Below are 22,386 nucleotides of genomic sequence, written 5' to 3'. Positions count from 1 at the left end.
ATAATTGTGCCTAAAATAAGTACCAGAGGAAAAAGGTAAAATTGGAAAGAGTTTTTTTTTTGGGTTTTTTTTGGTTCCCCTTATCAAGATTTGGCATAAAGAATGACTTCTAATACGTCGTCGTGATAACACATATAATTACTTATTATTCTCTTTCATATTTAAAAAATAGATTAATTTTCTATACATTAATAATGTATACAGTATTAGACCTGTATGCATACTATTTGTTTCAATTTTAAATTTAAATTATATTAATTATCATGTATTCGAATCTAATAATAAATAGTATTAGTGCACATAATATTAATCCTTAAACAATTATACAATTTGTGATGAATGAAAGTTGGGGGAGGAGGGGGAGGGGATGAAGAGGGGACACCATATCAACAGTGTACATAAGTTTCAAAGAGAAAAATCATAGAGGGACTAAGTGCCTAAAAGTCTTCGATTTGGGTCCTCATTGCGTCAATGAATGATTTCCCATCTAGTTCACGGGAATAAAACACTTTTAAATACTCAATCATACTAATTCTTCTGAAAATTGCTGGATTTTCAGGGGTGATAAGACTTGGCGCTGGACCCATGTCACCATCCAGTTTTGGAGAAAAGAACGTTGCAATGGAAAGCCTTTCGTTGTGCAAATTCACAGTTGCCCGATGCTCAACACTCTTGTAAATCCCATTTGTCACAATCTGCATCTCAGTTAAAAAACGTCATATTATTCCCAACTGTGTACTATGTAGCATACATTCTCATACAAGTTCAATTAGGCTCAATAATAGGATATGGTTACCAGGGTAATCTTGTGAGTCCACCTATAACTACTGTTATGCCCCAAAAACATTGGAGATAGAATTCAGAAGCTATACCCTGATAGATCCAGGACATGATTTGTAAGTAACTCGTGTAATTAGCATTGAAATCAAGACAAAAAGTAAATTCCTTTCTGAAAATCAAAACAAACTTGTTGGGGAAAAGAGCAAGTACTTTTTTCAAAACGATGAAAGGAAAGTAGTTTGAATTTTACCACTCGTACATCACAGGTAAGCAATAATTTGGAGGGTGGGGTGTAAGGGCATGTACAATACTAATTTTGAAGTTATTATGCCCAAGTTTTTTCAATATAAGACCTTTTCATCCATATATTTTATGTTTTTTTTGACTTTATAAAGATACGTGTTCTATTAAAGTAGTCAATATTCTACCAATAAACAACATTCGTTTAACTCTGACAAAGTAGCCAAAGTTAGAAGTTTAGGCACAAATTTGTCAAAAGTTAAAGTTTGGGATGAAAGCTACACTTTGACCTTGCCTCATTTTCTGGGCGGTGCAAGTTGATAATTAGTCTTACATCATAATCGGAAAGATTATCTCTTGAATCCTATTAAAATATGGGAAGGACATTCTAATTTCCATATATGTTCATAATTGTAGAAACCAATTTGAAAATATCTCATAAGGGAGGCCAAAAACTAGATAGATGTTGTAATTATATAAACAGAAAAGCAATTTGAAGAGATTGTTCATATTAACATTGCATCTTGGGAGAAAGGATTTTGAGCATGATTACCTCTAAAATGTCTCCAACATTGACTATGAATGCATTAGGAAGTGGTACAACAGGAACCCAAGCTCCAGCCTTTTTGATTTGGAGGCCTTCCACTTCATTGACTTGAAGCACTATGGTAAGCCCAGCAGCATCAGAGTGGGGGCAAAGGCCCATCACAAGCTCAGGTTGGGGACATGGAGGATAATAGTTCATCCTCATTGATTGCATCCCTTCTTGGAAAAGCATTGTCATATCTTCAAGCTTCATTCCTAATGCTTTTGTCATTTGCTCAAGGACCTTGATGGCAAGGATTTTCAATTCCTTTGAGTACTGATCTAGAGTGTCTCTACAATGTTAAAAAAAATGTAAATAAAAAGTAAAGAATATCCAAGATATAATAACAATGCCCAATTCTTTAGATGTTAACTAATTGTTGATGCATGCAAGGATGAATGTTTTATCATCATCTCACAGTGACATGGCTCATTAATTTTCCTCATAATGCCAATTAAGAATGTAAGATTTAAGAAAGGGATAATTTCATAAACCTCTCCTAAGATTTTTAACAATTTCACTGAGCTCTCTTAAGGTTTCAAAAATTACACCTACCTCCCTGGATTTGACACTTTTGGTAACCAAACCTTAGACTTGGTCAAAATTTTTAATGAATATCCTAAAATACCCTCCACATATAAAGTTTGATTTACTTTCCAAAACAATTGTAATATATTTAACACAAATATACAGAAAGAGTGTCAAGTTTTTAACACCATATTTATTATTTCATAAGCAATGATGACAATAGTTCTATCACTATGGTAAACTACTTTTAATGGTGATTTACTTGGGTATATATTTTTTAATTTGAAAAGAAAATACCGTCATAATTCTTTTAATGTTTGTAGACTTTTGGATTGGTGGAACTATCATAGCTTGGTAGCAATTTTGGGATTTTTTTAAAGTTAATGTTGCTTTTGATACCAAAAAAAAAATGAACAAGTAAAACTTAGATCACATTCAAAGTCATAAAAAATGTCACTAGTACAACATTTATTGTGTCAATGATTATATTTTATGGTTTTATTGGCAAAAATATAAAAAGGAGGAATAAGAATAGAAAAATAAAAGAAAAATAATTATTAATACCATTCTTTGTAAAAGTATATCTAATAAGAGAGTTTTATTAAAATGTTAAGACTAATATTGTCATTTTATGTGGGCAAAGGAGGTAAGTGTTATTTTGATAACCTCGAGGAAACTCAATGAAATTGTCAACCTTGGAGGAGGTTTCTAAACTTATGCCTTTAAGAAAAGCAAGAGAGGATATATTTTCCTATATGAGAGAGAGAGAGAGATGATATAATTTATTTCTATCAATCGTCACCATTTACTCTACTCTTATTCTAACCTATTTTAGGGGGAGGTTCAACTGAATTTATTAGAGAACCGAGGGGAATTGAATCACCATCGGGTCAGACGTACGCACTCATATGGATTTGAGAAAATCACATATAGTAGCAAAGTGATAGGGAGTAAATTTGAACCCTTAACCTCCTACATAATTAATACTTTAAGTCATTGGGTGGCCAATAGCCATATGATTAAAAGAAGAGAAATGTTTGGAAAACCATTAAGAATGAGTCCAAGGGAAAACAAATTAAGAAGAAAGAAAGGCCTATCATGTGGAGACTTTAAGAGAGATAATTAACAAAATATTCAATCCTTCGGACACTTTGTGGCTGGTAAGCTGTCTTGTTCATTATCATTCGATGTTTCATGTCGTATGTCGGCCCCTAAGACAGTACGACTTCTAAATAAATGCATCTGCATAATAAATAAATTTATATATATATATTTTAAACAGTAACTTGCTTTTATTGCCCAATCAGAAGCTTACAAGCCGAGATCAGAACCAGTCATCAAGACGATCCTTTGATAAGTCAAATAGAAGGAAGACCTAGCATATTCAACCTAACTTCCCCCCTTGCTAGTTGTGAAAGAGAACAGAGTTGGTGATACACCCTTACATGATCTTGCGGATGCAAGATACCTACATTAGCTAAGATGTCAGCCACTTTGTTGGCCTCCCTAAGACAATGCGAAAAGTGTGCAGGATCCGCGACTAGTTGCCATATTTGGTGTACCTCTCTTCGAATGAGCCATGGACACTGAAACCTCCGTTGTAATATATAAATAAATAAATAAATAAATATATAGATATATTGCGTACACCTGGATATTCTCTGCTACAATTTTTCATGTAACATCATTTGGCTTTATTATTGTCTCCTCGGTTTCATTTTTATGTAAAAGCTTCCTTCTGTAAACCAATTATCTGTTTGGTTCTGGTGGGCTAACTACCAGCATTATCAAATTATTTAATGAAAAAAGCATCTTAATAAGCAATGGATTACTTTTTATAAATAAATTGTGACTCATACACCTAGTTAAAGAATAATTGAGTGGTCATCGTCTTTTTTACCCCTCAACAACTGAATGAGACATATATTATTTTTTTCTTCGACAAAACAAAATTCACAAACAGTGATTAAGATGCTGCATAACCATTATCAGCATTTTTCTTTATTTATTTTTCTTTAAGATTTAAGACAAAGTACTTAATTGCCTCATCAAGTCCTTTATTACTTTGCTTATTAGAAGGGAATTATATAGTTCAAGTCCTCTATTTCAGTGATTAAGATTTAAAATCAATGCAGGAGTTGTAATAGAAAAACTAATGGCGCCGTTCCCATGTACGGCATGTGCACCATTAACAAAAATAAAAAATGAAAAAAAAAAAGAATCCAACAAGTCCCAATCTCCAATCTATCGACTACCCGTCTCCTAATTTTCCCAAATCTCTAATTACAACCCTTAATTCATAAACTTCCTTGCAATGTTGGTATTACAAAGATAATCGACATTGCCACTGTAGAAATAAAGGAGCAGACGAGATAAGCAATAAATTAGCAAGCGGTAATATATAAAGAACCAAATTAACCACCACTGCTATAATAAAGGACCAAAATGTTCATATTTCCATCAATTAAAACACATGAAAGAATCAAGCCGCCACACTTAAATAAATCTAGTGTGTTTGGATTGAGATGATTTGAAAAAAAATAATTTGCTTCACAAATGTCAATCACCTTTTTATTTTTCAATCATCTTTTTATCTCACATACATCACATCACAAAAAATTCTACAGTAATTATCTTAAATAAATTAGCCAAATAAAACTCCTATCCAAATGTCTCTTATCGTAAATCCAGTTTATAAATCATAAAAACCATCATTATATCTCTTTACAATTTCAATTCTAGACTTTCAGTTTCTTTATATATCAAGATGTAGACAATGTATGTAAAGGAAAATAGAAAGATTATAGATACTGTGATTTGCAAAGTTACAGACTGCTACTAACCACTTATTTTCTTAACCTATTACTAGTCTATGATCATCTTATCCCTAGCTTTTAAGTAGTTTCACTCACAAAATTTTAAAATACTTGTGGCAAGATATATCATTTACCTACAAGTCCTGAAAAGTCATAGTTATTAACATAATAAATATTTCAGAATTAATTTATTCCTTTGAAAGTAAGTTAAAAGTTGTGGTAAAAACCAAATTGAAATGACTAGTAGTATTAAAAAATCAGACTCCCTTATTAGGCCAACAACAATACCTAATATATGCATATACAAATACAAAATGACAAACCTGGAAGAAGCCCCATTCTTTGCAGGCAAAATGCAACTTTTCAAGCTCTGGATTCACTGATTCATCAGAAAGCAACCTTTGGATGTCAATTACTGGGATTTCCTCTGTGAAGACCCCATGAAGTTTGGTTAGATCAGGTCGTATGTGTCGGGGTGGAACTGATGCAAATTTCTCCTTAGCCAACTCCTGAACATAGGGTACTTTTAGAGAGCTTCCCAACTTTATCATACCAGATTCCATGTTTGTGGTTTGTGTAAATCTCTACCAAAATATATATATACGTAGCTCCAAGTTGCAATTGATGTCAATTCGTGATCAAGGCACACTTTATACGTGTCATATGTGTAAATAGTATAACTGATATTTAGTTGTAAAAGTTATTTTACTAAAATTTGGTTTTACATTTTGAAATTTTTAGAGATCATGTAAAAGATGACACAAAATTTTAGCACCACAGATTCAAATCACACTTTATATAGTTAGATATTCGAAAGATGTTTCCTTAGTGACATGTTATAGTTCTTGGACAAACATACTTGCTTTTGTTAAGGTTAATAAAAGACTAAAGGAATTTTGGATAATTTCCTTAATATTATGTTCATAACGTTTAATTGTATATTCTAATTTTTTGGTAAATTAACCAACCTCAAACCTGATCAAACATGAGGAGTTGTTTTTCTTTCTAAAATGACTCGTATACATGAGAGGCATGAACAGATAGTACCTTATTGGTTGAGGCCTCGATAATAATTGAAAGTATTAGAACCGCAAGCCAACTAGTCTAACCCCTTTGAAATGCTATGCGTGTAGAAAGATGGAAGTACTGGTAAAATTAGTAATTCCATTACCAGAAGTGGCAAAGTGCAAAAAATTAAGATAACGTTAAGGAAAAAGTGCAAATTACACTAAAAGTTAGGGCTTTGATTATTTAACCTTTTGTTTTGTTTGGTGGTTGTACATCATCGAACCTATAGGTGATGGTACATCCACATTTTTCGATATTTATTTTCATTAATTCCTAGTCATTGCTTTAAGTTAATCTTATGCGTGTCGATTTAGATAAAATTATGGTCAAGTCTTGTGGTTGATAGTGAAAAAGTTGTTGAAGGTTTAAATATAAAATCAGTTCATTTATTGTCTTGGAAAAAAATCAAAATACTTCTAGGCGTTAAGGAACAAATCTTTATGGTCTTTGAAGGTTTCAAATGAACCATCCTAGGTTTGGAGGAACATTTTGCAGATTAGAGATTGTGCTCAACCTCTTATTAGACACATTGTTGAGAATGGGACTAACACCAATTTCTGGTTTGATGCATGGCATCCCCTTGGGCCATTGTATAGACACTTAACAGGCAACTTACTTTACAGTTTTGGATGCAAACCAAATGTTTCTGTATCAGAAATTATAGCTGCAGTGAGGAGGCTAAAGGAAGTTACACTTGCGTGTTTTGAACCTTTGGTGGGGTTTGAGGATCAGATTGTGTTGGAGGGATGTTTATTTGGTGTATTCCATACAAAAGCTGCCATAAAGCTTCTTAGCGGCTCAAGAGAGAAGAAGACTTGGGCAAAACTAGTTTGGGGAAAAGGATTTGTGCCAAGATCTGCATTTATTTTATGGTTGCTACGTAAGAAAAGATTCCCTACATTGGAATGGGGAGTGGACTGGAAATGCTTGATAGATTAGTTGTTTTGAATACTGTAGTGGACTGTAGCTATAGTAGTATGATGAGGGATGATTGCCCATGTGTACAAGTTTGAACCCAGTAATCAAATAAAATCCTCATTATTTGCTCAAAAAAAAAAAATCAGTTTGGCCGTTAGATAGCATCAGATTGGAAAGCGCTCTCATTTCTTGGGGAAAATGACTCAGAGGAAACGAACTAGTATTTTATTGTGTGCAAAGAAATGAAGCGATTGGACTGGAAAATTGAACTAATATGTCTTTGCATAATTAACAGAGGAAAAAGAAACTAAAAGAGAAAAAACGAATAGGCAAACAAGATCTTGCTTAGAGAGACTCCAACAAATTGATAATTGTTTTTTATGACAGTGATTAGTTATTTTATCCAACAAAGATCAGATAACCACCAAACAACAGTTTTTTTAAGGAGCATATACATAACCACATCTTTCATTCACACCTACAACACAGTAGACATTATCTTCGCTTAAATTCGCATGGTATCGATATATGATTTCCCATCTAATTCACGAGAAAATAGTCTTTTCAAATAGTCCACCATGAGGACTCTGCTAAACTTTGCTGGATTTTCAGGAGTGATGAGACTTGGTGCTGGACCTAGATCACCATCCAATTTTGGGAAAGTAAACGTAGCAATAGAAAGTCTTTCCTTTTGTGAGTTTACAATTGCTCGATGCTCCACACTCTTGTAAGCTCCATTGGTTATAATCTGCCAAGTTGACGACACAAAATAATCAAGAATTGCTTTCATACCAAAGCAAAAGGTTTGTAAGTCTAACTATTATTGTAAATAAGCTAGACAGATTACCTGTTGTTCAATAGTTTAGTATCCATACTTCGTATAAGACATAATGCACTTGTTTGTAACTTTCAAAAGATTTTCATGTAGGAATTTTTTGTTTTGAGGAAAAAGGGATAATTGTAAACTAATTTCCGAATGACAATAGCGAATGGATAGTTACTTAACTGGCATCAATAGTTCAAGTCAATTACAAGTACTAATTCTACACACAAAGGCTTTTTTTTTTTCTACACACAAAGGCTACAATCTTTAGAAACATAACAATTATTTTGCGTTTGCTAAAAGTTGTCCCTTCCCACTCTCATGCCTTATACAAAGCAATAGTCTTAGTATACCAATCTCTCTCTTTGCGTACTCAATACTCATGCGAACATGTGTATGTGCATGTGTACGGGCCAGCAGGCATAAAAGGGTAAAAGAGAGAGGCTAGTGTGTTTATAAATAAATGTGTGTGTATGTGTGAATGCGCATGCGAGCAAGCATAAAAGGGTAAAATTCAATATTTTGCTCCAAAGTCCACACAAGACCAAATAATACATTTTCTCCTCACTAATTCAATTGGATCAATAACTATAGGAAACCTTCAATTGTTTTTAACGCCATGTAATCCCACAAATAGATGCCATCATGTGGATGTCAACACATGAAAAACTATGTTTTTAGACTTGGACTGAGTATCAACTCGGTCGAATTCAGGAGTCAGGGGTTAATGGGTTCGATCGGGGTTAAATCAGATAACGTCATAAATAAAAATTATTTAAATATTTAAATATTGTATGTAAATAACTTAAGCACATGTTAATATTAATAAATGTATATTCATATATATTTGATGTTTCAAATATATTTAACAAGAGAAGACAAAGAAATTAGAATGATCAAGTAGCAATTTATATTATTTAATCAACATTAACAAGTTTAGAATTAAAATTATGGACTTGATTGAAAAATAACACCAAACCTTAGGACAATATTTATAAAATATGAAATATTTGAGGCATATTAATAATTTTTAACAACCTAGGGATCAAAACATAATACTGAAAATGCTTTGACTTTAAAAAAAAAAAAAAAACTTTGACACCAATAGATTCTTCCAGTAAATCCAGACCCGACCCGTGTATCCAACGGGTCTTGATCTTCAAGTTTTGGAATCGGGTTCGACGGCCTGCGGATCTAGGTCTATTCGGAAAAAAAATTCAAATTTAAACATTTTAAAATTAAATCCAAAACCAATCATAAATCCATCTCCAAAATTAAACAAATCAAATTACAAAACTAAATCACAAATAACTCAATAGTCAATACAAAACTAAACACAAATCAATCTACAAAATCATTACTAAATTGTTAATTTGGTAAAAGAATGTATTTAGAAATATTTATATTTTATAATTATTAATATATTGTTTGGATTCGGGTTGGAATCCTATATTCCGTATCCAACCTATTTTTTGTTAGAGTAAACGGATCCGGGTATCGGAATTATTTCTCAACCCATATTCGGAAAAAATTATCGGGCCTGAGCCGAGTTCGGATCCAAACTTGACCCATTGACACCCCTAGAGGTGGCCAACCTAGGCCATGGGCCTTTTCTATCACCCATTGGCCCCATTTAGATAAGTAGGGAAGACTTTTTTTTTTTTTTGATAATAGGGCACAAATAAGAAACAAAAGCAATTTTAACACATATAAAAGTATTTGAGAAGAGAAGGAGAATAAATATACAAACAAACATTTAACTATTTATTAACTCAAAACTCAATCATAGCAATATCAAATTGTAACTTTTCGCTTACAACAACTTACGAATCTAAACTATGAGACTTTCCCTCAAATTTACTCTCAAAACTCGACTCAATTTTTCAAGTAATAATCTACTACTCTAGTAGTATTTATGCATTGTTAAACTTATTAAACAAATACAATTATAAACCGAAACTTATTTGGAACTGATTTGAAATCTCCTAAACCAATATGGGAACTAAACAAACAAGACACCGAAACAAGAAACTAGAAGAATTGGAAAACTAAATACTAAGATAGTTGGGTTTAATTTCCTTTATTGCCTTCCTTAAACCATGCTCGTTATTGTGCTCACCTCCAATGTCATTTCGAACTTGAATCTCTATGAAAAGCTCAGTTGCAGTAGACACAACATTTAACTCCAACTTATGATTGATTTTTAGTTTCATCTTTACACGTAACAGTGGTCGAAACTTATACTTTTTGAACAATTTCTTACCTTGATCACTTATGTCAAAAAAGTTAAACATGTTCATCCAAACTCCATTCATTACTCCACATCACCAAGAAAATTTCCCAACACTAGAAAATCATAGTTGCCACCTCCAATGTTTTTAACAACATCACCATATTTTTCCTTTAATTTTTTCACACTAACAATCGCATCAATTTTAACAATCGCATTTTTCGCTTCAAAAAATTCATCAACCACAATGAAATCAAAAATTTCTCTCTTATCACAATCTTTAGTTACATTTTCCATATCACCAACGACTTCACTTTCTTTCTCAACCACATGTGAAATTTCTTTTTCGGCCACAAATTTTTCATCTTCATGTGTACCCATAATTTCTACAATTTCTTCTTTCTTTGACTCATAAAAAAAAATTCTCCTACCTCATCACAAAATTCTTCTCCACCATGACCATAGAAATTCATCAAAAATTTCCAAACCTCCGTTGCTGTATTTACATCTATAAATTTTTTGGCTACATGCAATTGGACTTGGGTGTTGAGATATTGGAATGCCTTGCAGTCTAACTATTTATTCTTCTCTAACTCTTACACTGCTTGATAATTCGTACCTTCTATAGGTTTCGTGAACCCCTTTTAGACAAAATCCCAAATTCCAATAGCTTGAAGTTTTTTTTTTCATCATCCAACTCCAAATCTCAAAATCATTTTTACCATCAAAAATAAAAACATCACAACGTGATGAATAACATTGATCCATGCTTCAATTTCATGAACAAGCCCTAGAATCAAAGTCCAGACCTCTAATACTTTGTAGGAAAATAGCCCATAGGATAAATAATCAAAACAAATCACACACTCGAAGAAATAGCATGGCAGCGAAATATTTATAAACAAACAAAACGGGCTCAAGAAAGAAATGAAGGAAACTAATTCCTAAACTAATATTAAAACTAAACAAACAAGACACCAAAACAAGATATCAGAAGAATTAGGAAACTAAATACTAAGATAGCTTGGTTTAATTTCCTTCAGTTAGTGAAACTAGTTAGGAAAGGAGTTTGGTAGTCATTCCTTTCTTATAGTCAATCTTTCCCTCTGCATCTCTTTCTTCTTCTCTCGTTCTGATCATTCCTCATTCTTGAACTAATTCTTTCCTTCTCTAGTTCATTTTTCTCCCAAATCAATACTTAATTTGGACTCCAATGTTTGAGTCCCTGATAGTTGTTGGTATGAAGCGGTTGACTCTGGCTGCTTGAATACCCCCTGATCATGGCTGAAACTACTTGTTTTAAGCCTTTGAAGGAGCATGTCAAGAAACAGAAGCAAGGTTGAACAAGGCTCTGGCTTCCATAGGAAATTTTTAGCAGCAGTTAGACTCCATGAATAATTTCCAGCAACATTTTAAAGATGAGTGGGAAAGTAATGGCAAGAAGATGGAGTCCATGATTCATAATGTGCATCAGAAATCCAGCTCCTCTATGATGGTGATGTCTTGTAAAGACAATCAGAAAGTGATCTGCGAAGACGAAAATTGTGGGATTCCCACCTCCTAGAAGCAACAGAAGTTGCTGTCCACCAATGAGCCTAGAGCGACTACTAAGGAGAACTGGAGTAGGATTCCTTTTCCCAGTTACTCTTAAGGTTGAATTACCTATGTTCTTTAGGGATAATCTCAGGGAATGAGTCAGAAAATGCCATAAATTATTCTTGTTTTACAAATTTTTTTGATGAAAATAGAATGAATGTGATTGGAATGTATTATGAGGGAATAACAGATAACTAGTTTCTGGGGGTCAAGATTGAAAAACCTAGCTAGTTTGTCTTGGAAGGAATTAAAGAACTATCGTGCACACATTTGTTGACAGAGGAAATTTGGAAAAATTCAATAAGTCGCAATAGATTGGTAATTTAGAAGAATAACAAGAGAAGTTTGAACAGTTGAAAACTTTGATGCTCCTCAGGAGTAATAAGACTTAGTGAACGATATTCTGTCTCCAGTTTCATTAGCGGGCTTAGAGAAGAAATTAGGCACAGTCAAGATGTTCAAACCTGAGATTTTAATAGTAGCATTTGACGTAGACAGATTAGACAAGGGGGTAGGCAGAATGTGGACTCCAGATTTGAATTATATAAAATCAAAATTGGCCATGGTATTGGAACTAATAGCTATAGGCTCCCTCATTATCGAGTTGAAAAAGGAGCTTCTGCTAATTAGGATTCTAGTCCTAACATCATATAGAAAATTTCACCATCCAATACTAGAGGAATAATAATTTTTGTTTCAAGTGTGCCAACAAATTTGGAGCAGGACATCAAAGTAAAATGAAGCAGCTGCATCTGATGGCAGAAGACGAAGAGGAGGAAATTGAGTTTGCAGATGTCCAAGGGAAGCAAGATGAGGTTTCTAGTAATCTTGGGGTTGTGGTAGACATGTCATTTCATACTTTGTCTTCTGGGCTCAAAAGAAAGACCATTACTCTACAACAGGTTATGAGAAGTGTAGTAGTGAACGTATTGGTGGACACTGGAAGTTCTAATAGCTTTATCAGTCACAGCTTAGCAAAAGATTCTCATGACTAAGTTACTAAAAATTTGGTACGTAAGCTAATTGTAGTCGGAGAGTAAGTGCATTCCACATGACAATTTGGGCTTTTATAGAAGTGTTGTGGCACATTAATGTTGGAAAAAAAATGTAAATATTAGAAGTCTAGGGAGAGGACAGATCCAATCAAAACAACGCTTATTCACCATTTTGATGACATTATATATAGTTTACTATTAATGCCCTTTTACTGGTGAAGAAAGTGATTTTTTTATTTAATCTCTATTTATTCTCCTCTAAGTCTAGATGTAATATATATTAGTCCTTATTAAAAATTTAGTTAAGTAATTCATAGTTGACTAATCTGACAAACAAAATATAACAAAAATATTCTTCTAACAATTTACATAAACTAAAAGAATAAAATATTACGCTGTTAAGTAGTAACAAGCTTAATATTATAGCATGATTTCAAAATTTTGCCAACTCTATTTATTGTTATTACCATATTATTTTTTTATTACTACATTATTTATTATTACTATTAGATTTAAAGTTCAATAAATTGAAAACAATGGATAAGATAAAAGAACATTAATTCAACATGAATTTGAAAAGACTTTAAGGATATTAAATTAAAAAAGCTTTTTTTTTTGGTTTTATTAATTTGATTTTTTGTATATTAGATACTATAGAGAAGATATAAATTTTTTAGCAACAAAATGGCAATAATGATAAATTATTAATCATTTCAGAAATGAAAGGGCATTAACATCCTTACACTCACTTTTTTGCTTATGACGTTAATATTTATATCTTTGACTAGTTTTCAAGGGGCCAAGTATACAATTTTAAGGCTCGTAATAGTAAAGTCAAAAGTGTGCCTACCCCGAAAGCTTAGCAGAGCAGAGTGTGACTGACCCTTAGAACAAATAACGATGGAGCAAATTTAAAAGCATGTACTTGTTAATGGGGCAATTCACAATAAAGCCTTATATTTATGCGAATCCTTACCTCTAGGATATCACCAACGTTGACTATAAAAGCATTAGGAAGTGGAAGAACAGGAACCCAAGCTTCATTTTCCTTGATTTGGAGACCTTGTACATCGTTGATTTGAAGTAAAATGGTGAGGCTAACAGGATCAGAGTGATGGCAGAGGCCTGTGACCAGCTCAGGTTGAGGACATGGAGGATAGTAAGTGAGCCTCATGGATTGCAACCCTTCTTCTAAAAGCACTTCAATTTCTTCATGCTTCATTCCTAATGCTTTTGCTATTAGGTTGAGAATCTTCAAGGCAAGACTTTTGAGCTCTATAGAGTACTCTTGAAGACTTTCCCTATGTAGCAGAACCAAGAACATTTGAAGGAATACAAAGGTAACTAGCATAAATATCGGTTTAGTATCATAACAAAAGAAAAGAAAAGTAAATTTTGCGCACAAACTTCACTGTTAGTTTCATGTTTTGCAGTGTTATTGGATTGATTAACATGCAAATAAACTATAAGGAGAACTTAGCATACCTAAGTCTAAGTATAAATTTAGATGTATATTATAATGAACTTAAAATCATAACTGATTTGTTTATTTTCAAATTGCATAGCGAATCAAGATATTTCAATAAATTTGAGCTCATTGTAACCATTTGTCACAGTGAATTGGTGATTTTTTATTGTTCAACTTCATCTTTTATAATATTAGTAACATTTTGACCTAAAATATCTTAGGCCATCCTCCTTCTATCTTTCTTCTCTTTAGAAAAAACTCTCTAACTAAAACTCTCCTTCAACTCTCTCATGAGAGAGAGATCAGATTTTTCTAATCTTTTTCCATGTGAGGAGCTCTCTCTATAGTTTCTTTTCATTTATGTGAATAAAATATTTCTTAAGATTTTCTAATGAGAGTTTCTTCTCTCCTTAGAGTTGTCTAGTGAGAGTTTTCTTCTCTCCTAAATTTTTTAATGGAGTTCTATTCTCTCCTAAGGATTCTTAGTGAGAGTTCTTGATAATTTTTTAATTTTTCTTTTATTACATTTGAGTTTTTCATGTTCTGATTATTAGATCTAGAATTTCTTAGATCTATTCGGTAGATCTCACTATAATATATGGACTTGAAGTCATTAATCAGTAGATTTGACAATTACAAGCATGCGTAGATATCCGTGGAGCTACAATTATTTTATCTTATTTTTTAAATTTGGAGCTTTATAATGTAATTTTTATTGTTCTTCATATCTATAGTATCCTTTCTTCATATCTATTATTTGATATCTATATATATTTGATGATATAATTTCTGCCATTAGTGTAAATTTTAATGAAAATATGATATTTTATTAAAAAAAAATCATCTTTGATCAAAACACAAACGGAAATTCTTGGCAGGTCATTATTTTTCTCAATATCACAAAAAGTGAAAAAGAAAGCTTCTTAAGCCTTAGTGGACTTACTAGCATATGTACAATAGGTTAATGTTTTGAATTATTCATATTGTTAATTGTTCTAAATATATTTTCTCTTTTTATTTGGTTTGGAAGATAGTGGATGGAGGGCGGCAGGGTAATTAATTCCTCATTGGCATTTCAGCTTATTTTTTTGCTTGACCTTTCGTCATCATGTATTCAGCCATTTCTGGACCTTTATACTTCCCTAAACATAAATCTGAAATGTTAGCTTTAAAAATTATCACATCAACATATTCTTTTATTCTATCTTTCTCAGTAGATAATTTTACAGGAAATCAACTTTACCTACTAAAAAATCTCACCTATCTGATGCATTAGCAATCAAATTTAGATAGACGTCAAAACGTTAAATTAAATGTATCATTGAATTGCTTCAATCAAAACCATCTGGCAAAGTGCATCAGCGGCCATTAAATTTTCATGAATGTCTCTTTTCGGCCATCCAATTTTTTTTTTTTCCATTCAAGAAAGTTCAGTAACTAGTAGTACAGTTTGCCTAAAATTTTAGCATACTACGTATGTTAGTTCATGTCAAAAACAGTTTTTATCCTAAAACTGCATGGTTAAAGAATTACAAGACTAAAGATAGAACACTTGATTTAAATTCCGCGTTTTGTGTGTGTTGTGCATGGTTGGTCAAATATACCTTAGAGGAAGAGGCAGCTTAGGGAATAAATGAGGTTTTCTTAAATCTTCTGGTTGAGTGATCATGTATAACATGTCAGCCCAGTCAAGCTTTTGCTCCTCTGATTTGACAAAGGCCTGCCCATATCCTTCTACATCTCCTGGTTCTTGACCATATTTGTTCTTTTCAGCCATCGGCAGATTGAAAAAATCTTGAACTTCTGATTTCAATTTCTCCACTAATGAAGAGCTAACTTCATGATTAATCAGCTGCTGACAGTTTTTCTCATAAGTAATAGCGTCTGGATGGAACAGCACATAAGCATATGTATACTTTCAACCGATTTGCACTCGTAAAATTCAGGTAAAAGATGATTAAGTCATCAACGGATTCAATTTTCATAGGACTTTGATTTCATTTGAAGATGGTTTCTTTTTTTTTCGGAACAAAAAAAAAAAAAGTGGGATGCTCTCAAACCTTGAGAAAGGTAACCATAGAGTCTTGGTCTAGTGGCCACCAAGGGGAATTTAAAGTTCCTTTCTAGGATATTGGTTAGGGTTCAAACCTTACACCAAATCAACGGTTCAAATATCGAAATAACAACACTTGATAATTTAGTTTTGTAAAAAAGTTGTATAATCAAACTATTTCAAATATACAATAGCTTGTCACACAAATATATGTTTGTCATACATTCAATCCTTGTATATATACCTGGAAAAAGCCCCACTCCTTGCAAGCAGAATGCAGCTTCTGAAGCTCCAAATCACTTACCTTCTCAGCAGAACTAAACAAGCTTTGCATATCCACAACTGGTATTTGGTGGAAAGAACCACCGTTAGAGATGGTTGGATATTGGTCTTTGTCGGGGCGTATGTAACGAGTTGGAACAGAAGAGGGATTTTCCTTAGCCAACTCTTGGACAAAAGGAACACTCAGAGATCCCCCAAGCTTTCTTGTCTTGGGATCCATGATTGTGGTTCTTTTCAGCTTCAAAGTTCTAATTCCACTGAATCCCTGGTTCAGAATATATATATATATATATATATATATATATATATATATATATTTTTTTTTTTTTTTTTTCGCACCAGATGTTCATTAATCCAACATTGTTTATTATTAGTCGAAATGCAAGGTGCTAGGTTTGGATAATATAAGAAGTTCTATACGGAACTAGTTCTAGGCTTGACAATGATGTCTCACCTAAAGAGCTGCTATTATAATTAATTTCATCCATATTCCACCTAAATGCAGTGTTTCAAAGGTAACCCATGGAACCATATGGTACAAATTAAACCTTGTCAAATCTCTTAGGCCTACAAATTACGTTGATTTGGTAGACCCATTAATAATTACCCATTAAAAAAAAAAGCAAGTTTTATCGCTTCGAAATTTTAAAATTGACTTATGATTAAGGGTCTATCAGCTACTGTCTTCGAAAATGGTTCATCACCTGCACTTCATGATGTTATCCAAATTTTAGATTATCCTCAAATATTTATTGAAATTATACTGGCCTTGCTACGTAGACGGAAGCATAACAATTATTTTGATTAAAAAAAACTGTATATATATATAACTTTTTATCATTAAATTTTATAAATTTTTTTGGAGGCAAAAGTTAACATTTATGCTTTCAAACCTTTAAAGAGGAAAAACTAAAATTTCTAGGGTTTAGAGAGTCGGTGACCAGAGGAATGACAATGAGGTGGATATGAGGCTAGGAAACCCTCACCCGTCTCCCTCCTTGTGCTTTAAAAACATCTCCTGGCTTTAGTGCTATCCCCCCACTTCTCTTACCCCCACCCCCATCCATCTACCCATCCATCTAGAGAGGCAAAAGTTAACATTTATGCTTTCAAACCTTTAAAGAGGAAAAACTAAAATTTCTAGGCTTTAGAGAGTCGGTGACTAGAGGAATGACAATGAGGTGGATATGAGGCTAGGAAACCCTCACCCGTCTCCCTCCTTGTGCTTTAAAAACTTCTCCTGGCTTTAGTGCTATCCCCCCACTTCTCTTACCCCCACCCCATCCATCTACCCAACCAAGGTGCCCTGATGGGTGGTTCAAAATAAAATTTTATTTTTTATTTTGATCTTATGTTTTCATATATAATATTAACAAATAACTTTATAAATCAATCTTTTGGACTTTTAACTAATATTCAACATTACATTATGTTTAAAATCTACTTTAATCTTTTAAAAACATTTCTTCGTATTTGTTAGCAAATCTAAACTAACAGCTGTTACTATTGTTGTTGCAAAATTATAAATAATATAATATGTACATAGATTTTGGCAAATATAGCTGCATATTAATTAATTTATTTAATTTATAGGCAAGGATGGCGCGGGGATGGTAGCCACATGGTGGGGGGAGAAAAATCCCCACCACCCCACTCCTGCCCCCACTAGGGGTGGGCACGGGTCGGGTACCCGCCCCGAACGACAATTGGCTGACCCGACCCTAACATATCGGATCGCTATTTTTTTGACCCTAATCCGCTCCGATCATCTCCGGGTACCCGATCCTCGGATACCCGAAAAAATAGGGGCGGGGTACCCGCCCCTATTTAAAGAATGCAAATTCTTGTATATGAACCTGCCGTACGTGATTAATCCAGCCAAAACAAAGACAATAGCAGCATTCGTTTCAAACTAGACAAAGACAATAGCATATTCAATTCTCAATAGTTCAGACTTGTGTCAACAACTTGAATGTCAACAAATACAATAAAATTTCAAGAAAAATTACAATCCCTAAAATGTTTTATCAACCTCAACCTTCTACAACACATTAAGGAGCACAATCTTCAAGAATCATCAATCTTCAATATTAATAATAGAATGGTCCTCTGTCAAACCTGAAAAAAAATTAGCTCTGCAACAAGACACGTTAGGATCTATGCAGCTTATTTTGACCCTGAAACTAGTGAATTTGATCAAACACAGATGGACAAACTTACTCTTATTCTTGATCCTACTGATGAGTTCGTTTGGACCGATGCTATGTGTAATCAGGTTTACTCTTATTTCCAAGAACTTGTGGATCATTACGAGGTAACTTTTTTCTTTTTTTTTCATTTTGCTTAATTATTTAATTCATGGAACAGGAACTTGCTTTTTCGTTCTCTTTTTTTTCCCAGTTTTTGTCATGTTGGCTGAATTAGGATGATTAGTACTATAGCAGGTCTTAAATTACGTTTACATTATTATTTTCTGGACTATCTGTCCTAGGCTCCTAGCCATCACAATTTGCAAGATGCAGCATTCAAGCACTAAGACTACTCAACAAATCAAAGTTTTCACTGAAGGTCGGCATTCTAAAAAAAAACAAAAAACAAACCTGCAGATGAAGGTCGGTGTAGAACTTCTGCTTGAGGCTTGAGAAATCTGTTGAACAATCTGCTTGAGGCTTGCGGAAATCAAAATCCAAAGTCTCTGTTGAATCGTTTGCTTGAGGAGGCTTGCAGGCTTGAGTTCAACTTGACAAAATTGAAGAGATGGAGAAAGGGAGTTTTCGAGAAAGAGAAGGAGAAAGTAAAGTGTCGGCCGCTGATCTGAATGGATGACCATTCCAAATTTTCCAATTGACCTTAGGGTTAATAACTTTAAGATATTACACAATTACCCTATATTTTTAATATTTATATATTATACCCCCGGGTCGGGTACCCGCGGGTTTTTATTTCTATGATCCGTATCCGTATCCGAATGTTTAGGGTACCCGATCCTATCTTATCTGTTGATAAAAATCGGATCAAGTATCCTATTTTTCGGTGCGGATCGGATCGGGTTTCTCAGGTTTTCGGGTTTTCGGATTTTTTTGCCCACCCCTAGCCCCCACAGCTCTCTTCACTCCATTTCTCTCCCCAAAGGACGGGAATCCATTCCTATCATGACCCCTCCCCACCTCTTAATTCTCATGCCATTGGATGGGCCAATTTAGAGGGAAAGTGAATAAAGTTCGCATCTATCTGCCCTATGGTTTAAGTCGTTATGGAAAGGAGGTGACCTCTTAATTCTCATGCCATTTCCAGCTTTGAGTGATGAAACCAGGAAGATGAAAATTCTAGACAAATTGTCGTGTCTCAATCAATGAACTCGAAGATGGATCATGCAACGGCGTGATTCTTGGTATGTTATTGTCCAATTAGCAAATTTTGAAAACATCATTGATGGTTGAGATGAAAGTCAAGTAACAAGAGGTTTAAAACTTTTCGGATTCTTCTATTCACGGAACATAATAAAAGATAGGTGCACTCTTCAATTATTCATGCCACCGTATGTTTCATTAATCAACATTATTGTTTATTATTAATCGAATGCAACGTTCTAGATTTGGATTATAAAAGTAGTTGTTTACGGAACTAGATTATAGGCTGACAATGATGTCTTATCTAATTAAAAAGGTGCTATTCCAATTAATTTCATCCATATTTCACCTAAACGCACTGTTTTAAGGGTAGCCTATGGTACCGAACTAGGTATGTCAATGGGTCGGATTTTATCCAAATCAAATCCAAACCCAGTATATCTGAGTAGGGTTTAGGTTTAATTTATTAACCCAGACCCTAACCAAATCTAGATCCCGTAAGAGAATCATGAATTTGGGTGGAGTATGGTTTTCTATGATTTAGATCCAAATTCAAATCCAAATTAGACCCTACCAATACCCATGCAATATTCTATGTGTGTGTATGTATCAGTAAATTCGGAAAATAACCTAATATTCTATGTCATTATAATTAGTACAAACATTTTCAAGAAAAAAAAGAAAAAATGAAAGCAAATAAATAAAAGATTGAATATAGACACAGATGAAACTTTGAAAACAAATAGTTTTAGTTGATAATAATTTTTTCTTTGAGTTCATAATAATGTGTTCAACATCATGAATGTTGATTTTATTATTTGAAAATAAAAATTGGATGATATTTATGTTATTTTTTAACTCTATATATTTTCAAAATATTTTTACTTTGATTCTTCATTGGATGTTCAAAAAAGTATTCACGAATACCCGTTGAATACCTAAACCTATGAGGGCTCGAGTTTGAGTTTACTTTTTCAAACCCATAAGGGGTTGGGTATGGGTTTGGGTCTAACTAAATTTAATAAGTATGAATGTAGATCAAAGAGATCTAAATCAAACCCTATCCATTAAAATACCTATAAAATACCTATACTATACAATATAAATTAAACCTTGTCAAATCCCTTGGGCCCACAAATTATGTTGACTTGGTAAACCCCTGGATAATTACCTCCATTTTTTATATAAAATATCATAGTTTTATTAAAATTTGCATTAATGATAGAAATTACATCATTAAACATACACAGATATCAAAAAACAGGATAATATGGTGAGCTCTATCGAATAGATCCAAAAAATTCCAAATCTGATAATCAAAATCTAAAAAAACTCATCTTGGGCCCATGAAGAAAGCAAGTTTTGTTGTTCCAAACTTCAAAATTGACTTTTAATAGTCTATTAGCTATTGTCCTTGAAAATGGTTCATCACCTTCACTTCATGATGTTTATCCAAATTTTAGATTATCCTTAAATGTTTTATTGAAATTATACTGGCCTTGCTATGTTACCTATGTAGAAGGAAGCATAACAATTACTTTGATCGAAAAACAGTTTATACAAATAACATTTAATTTTATAATAATATTTTATAGAAATTTTTTTGGAGGTAGAAGTTAACATTTACTTCAAACCTTATGTGAGGGAAAACTAAAATTTCTAGGTTTTAAAGAATTGGTGACTAGGAATGACAACAAGATGGATTTGGAATTAGAGAACCCTCTCCCGTCTCCCCTCCTGTGCTTTAAAAACTTCCCCTTGCCCTAAGCTATCCCCCCTACCCCCACCCCACTACCCAATATGGGTGCCCCAATGGGTCGTTCAAAATAAACTTCTATTTTTCATAATTTTTCATATATAATATCAACAAATAACTATATAAATCAATCTTTTGAACTTTTAACTAAAATTCAACATGAAATTAAGTTTAAAATATACTTTAATCTTTTAAAAATATTTCTCCGTATTTATTAGCATAACTAAAGTAATATCTGCTACTATTATTATCTTATTGCAAACATGCAATACACAAAAAAAAATAAAAAATTCAGTAAACTAAAAATAACAAAATCATCATTTTACCACACAAATCATGATATCATGAGTTTTCAAATTATAATGTATATGTCTGTATGTGTATGTGTGTGTGTCTATATATATATATATGTAGAGGTGGGGATAGTACCGATACAAATCCCCACCACCCCTACTATATATAATATGTACATAGATATTGACAAATATAGTTACGTATTAATTAATTTATTTAATTTATAGGTGGGGATAGTACTGAGACAAATTCCCGCAACCCCAACTCCCACTCCGCATTTCTCTCCGCCCCATTTCTATACCTACAGGGCGGGCATACTTACCAATCGTGACCCCTCTCCATCTCTTAATTCCCGTGCCATTAGAAGGGCCAATTTAGAATGAAAGTGAATAAAGTTGGCATCTATGCTGCCCTATGGTTAGGTGACCTATAGCATTGAATGATTTCATTTCTAGCTTTGAATAATGAAACCATGAAGATGAAGTCTCAAGGACGAATTGTCGTGCCTCAGTCAATCACCTCGATGATGGATCACGCAACGGAGTGGGATTAGGGGCAAGAGCGGTCATCAGACCGATCGCTCCTGAACCGTCTCCTCACAAT

The 22,386-nt window shown here is 33.3% G+C and overlaps 2 protein-coding genes and 1 long non-coding RNA gene across 3 annotated transcripts in view; all 3 read right to left on the bottom strand.

Annotated features, from left to right (window-relative positions):
• Positions 1-362: 362 nt before the first annotated feature.
• The window catches only part of LOC113783369 (probable 2-oxoglutarate/Fe(II)-dependent dioxygenase), a 31,823-nt gene continuing 9,799 nt past the window's right edge, over positions 363-22,386 (bottom strand). The window contains exons 3-4 of the mRNA XM_027329489.1: positions 1,574-1,898; positions 363-695 (exon numbers count right to left, since the gene is read on the bottom strand). Coding sequence (XP_027185290.1) covers positions 438-695; positions 1,574-1,898 — 583 coding nt within the window. The 3' untranslated portion in view covers positions 363-437. The remainder of the gene's footprint in view (positions 696-1,573; positions 1,899-22,386) is intronic.
• On the bottom strand, positions 7,442-16,653 carry LOC113783368 (protein SRG1-like). The gene is made up of 4 exons (XM_027329488.1): positions 16,346-16,653; positions 15,653-15,900; positions 13,557-13,881; positions 7,442-7,684 (listed from the first exon to the last, which is right to left on the bottom strand). The coding sequence occupies exons 1-4, from the start codon at positions 16,601-16,603 to the stop codon at positions 7,442-7,444; spliced, it is 1,074 nt and encodes a 357-aa protein (XP_027185289.1). The 5' UTR covers positions 16,604-16,653.
• Positions 18,285-19,189, bottom strand: LOC113783370. Its single transcript, XR_003469898.1, has 2 exons — positions 18,984-19,189; positions 18,285-18,518 (listed from the first exon to the last, which is right to left on the bottom strand). It is a non-coding gene; the product is annotated as an uncharacterized LOC113783370 (long non-coding RNA).

This window comes from Coffea eugenioides, chromosome 9 (genome assembly GCF_003713205.1).
Source record: "Coffea eugenioides isolate CCC68of chromosome 9, Ceug_1.0, whole genome shotgun sequence".
Lineage (NCBI taxonomy): Eukaryota > Viridiplantae > Streptophyta > Magnoliopsida > Gentianales > Rubiaceae > Coffea > Coffea eugenioides.
This window is presented reverse-complemented; position numbering and strand designations above follow the sequence as displayed.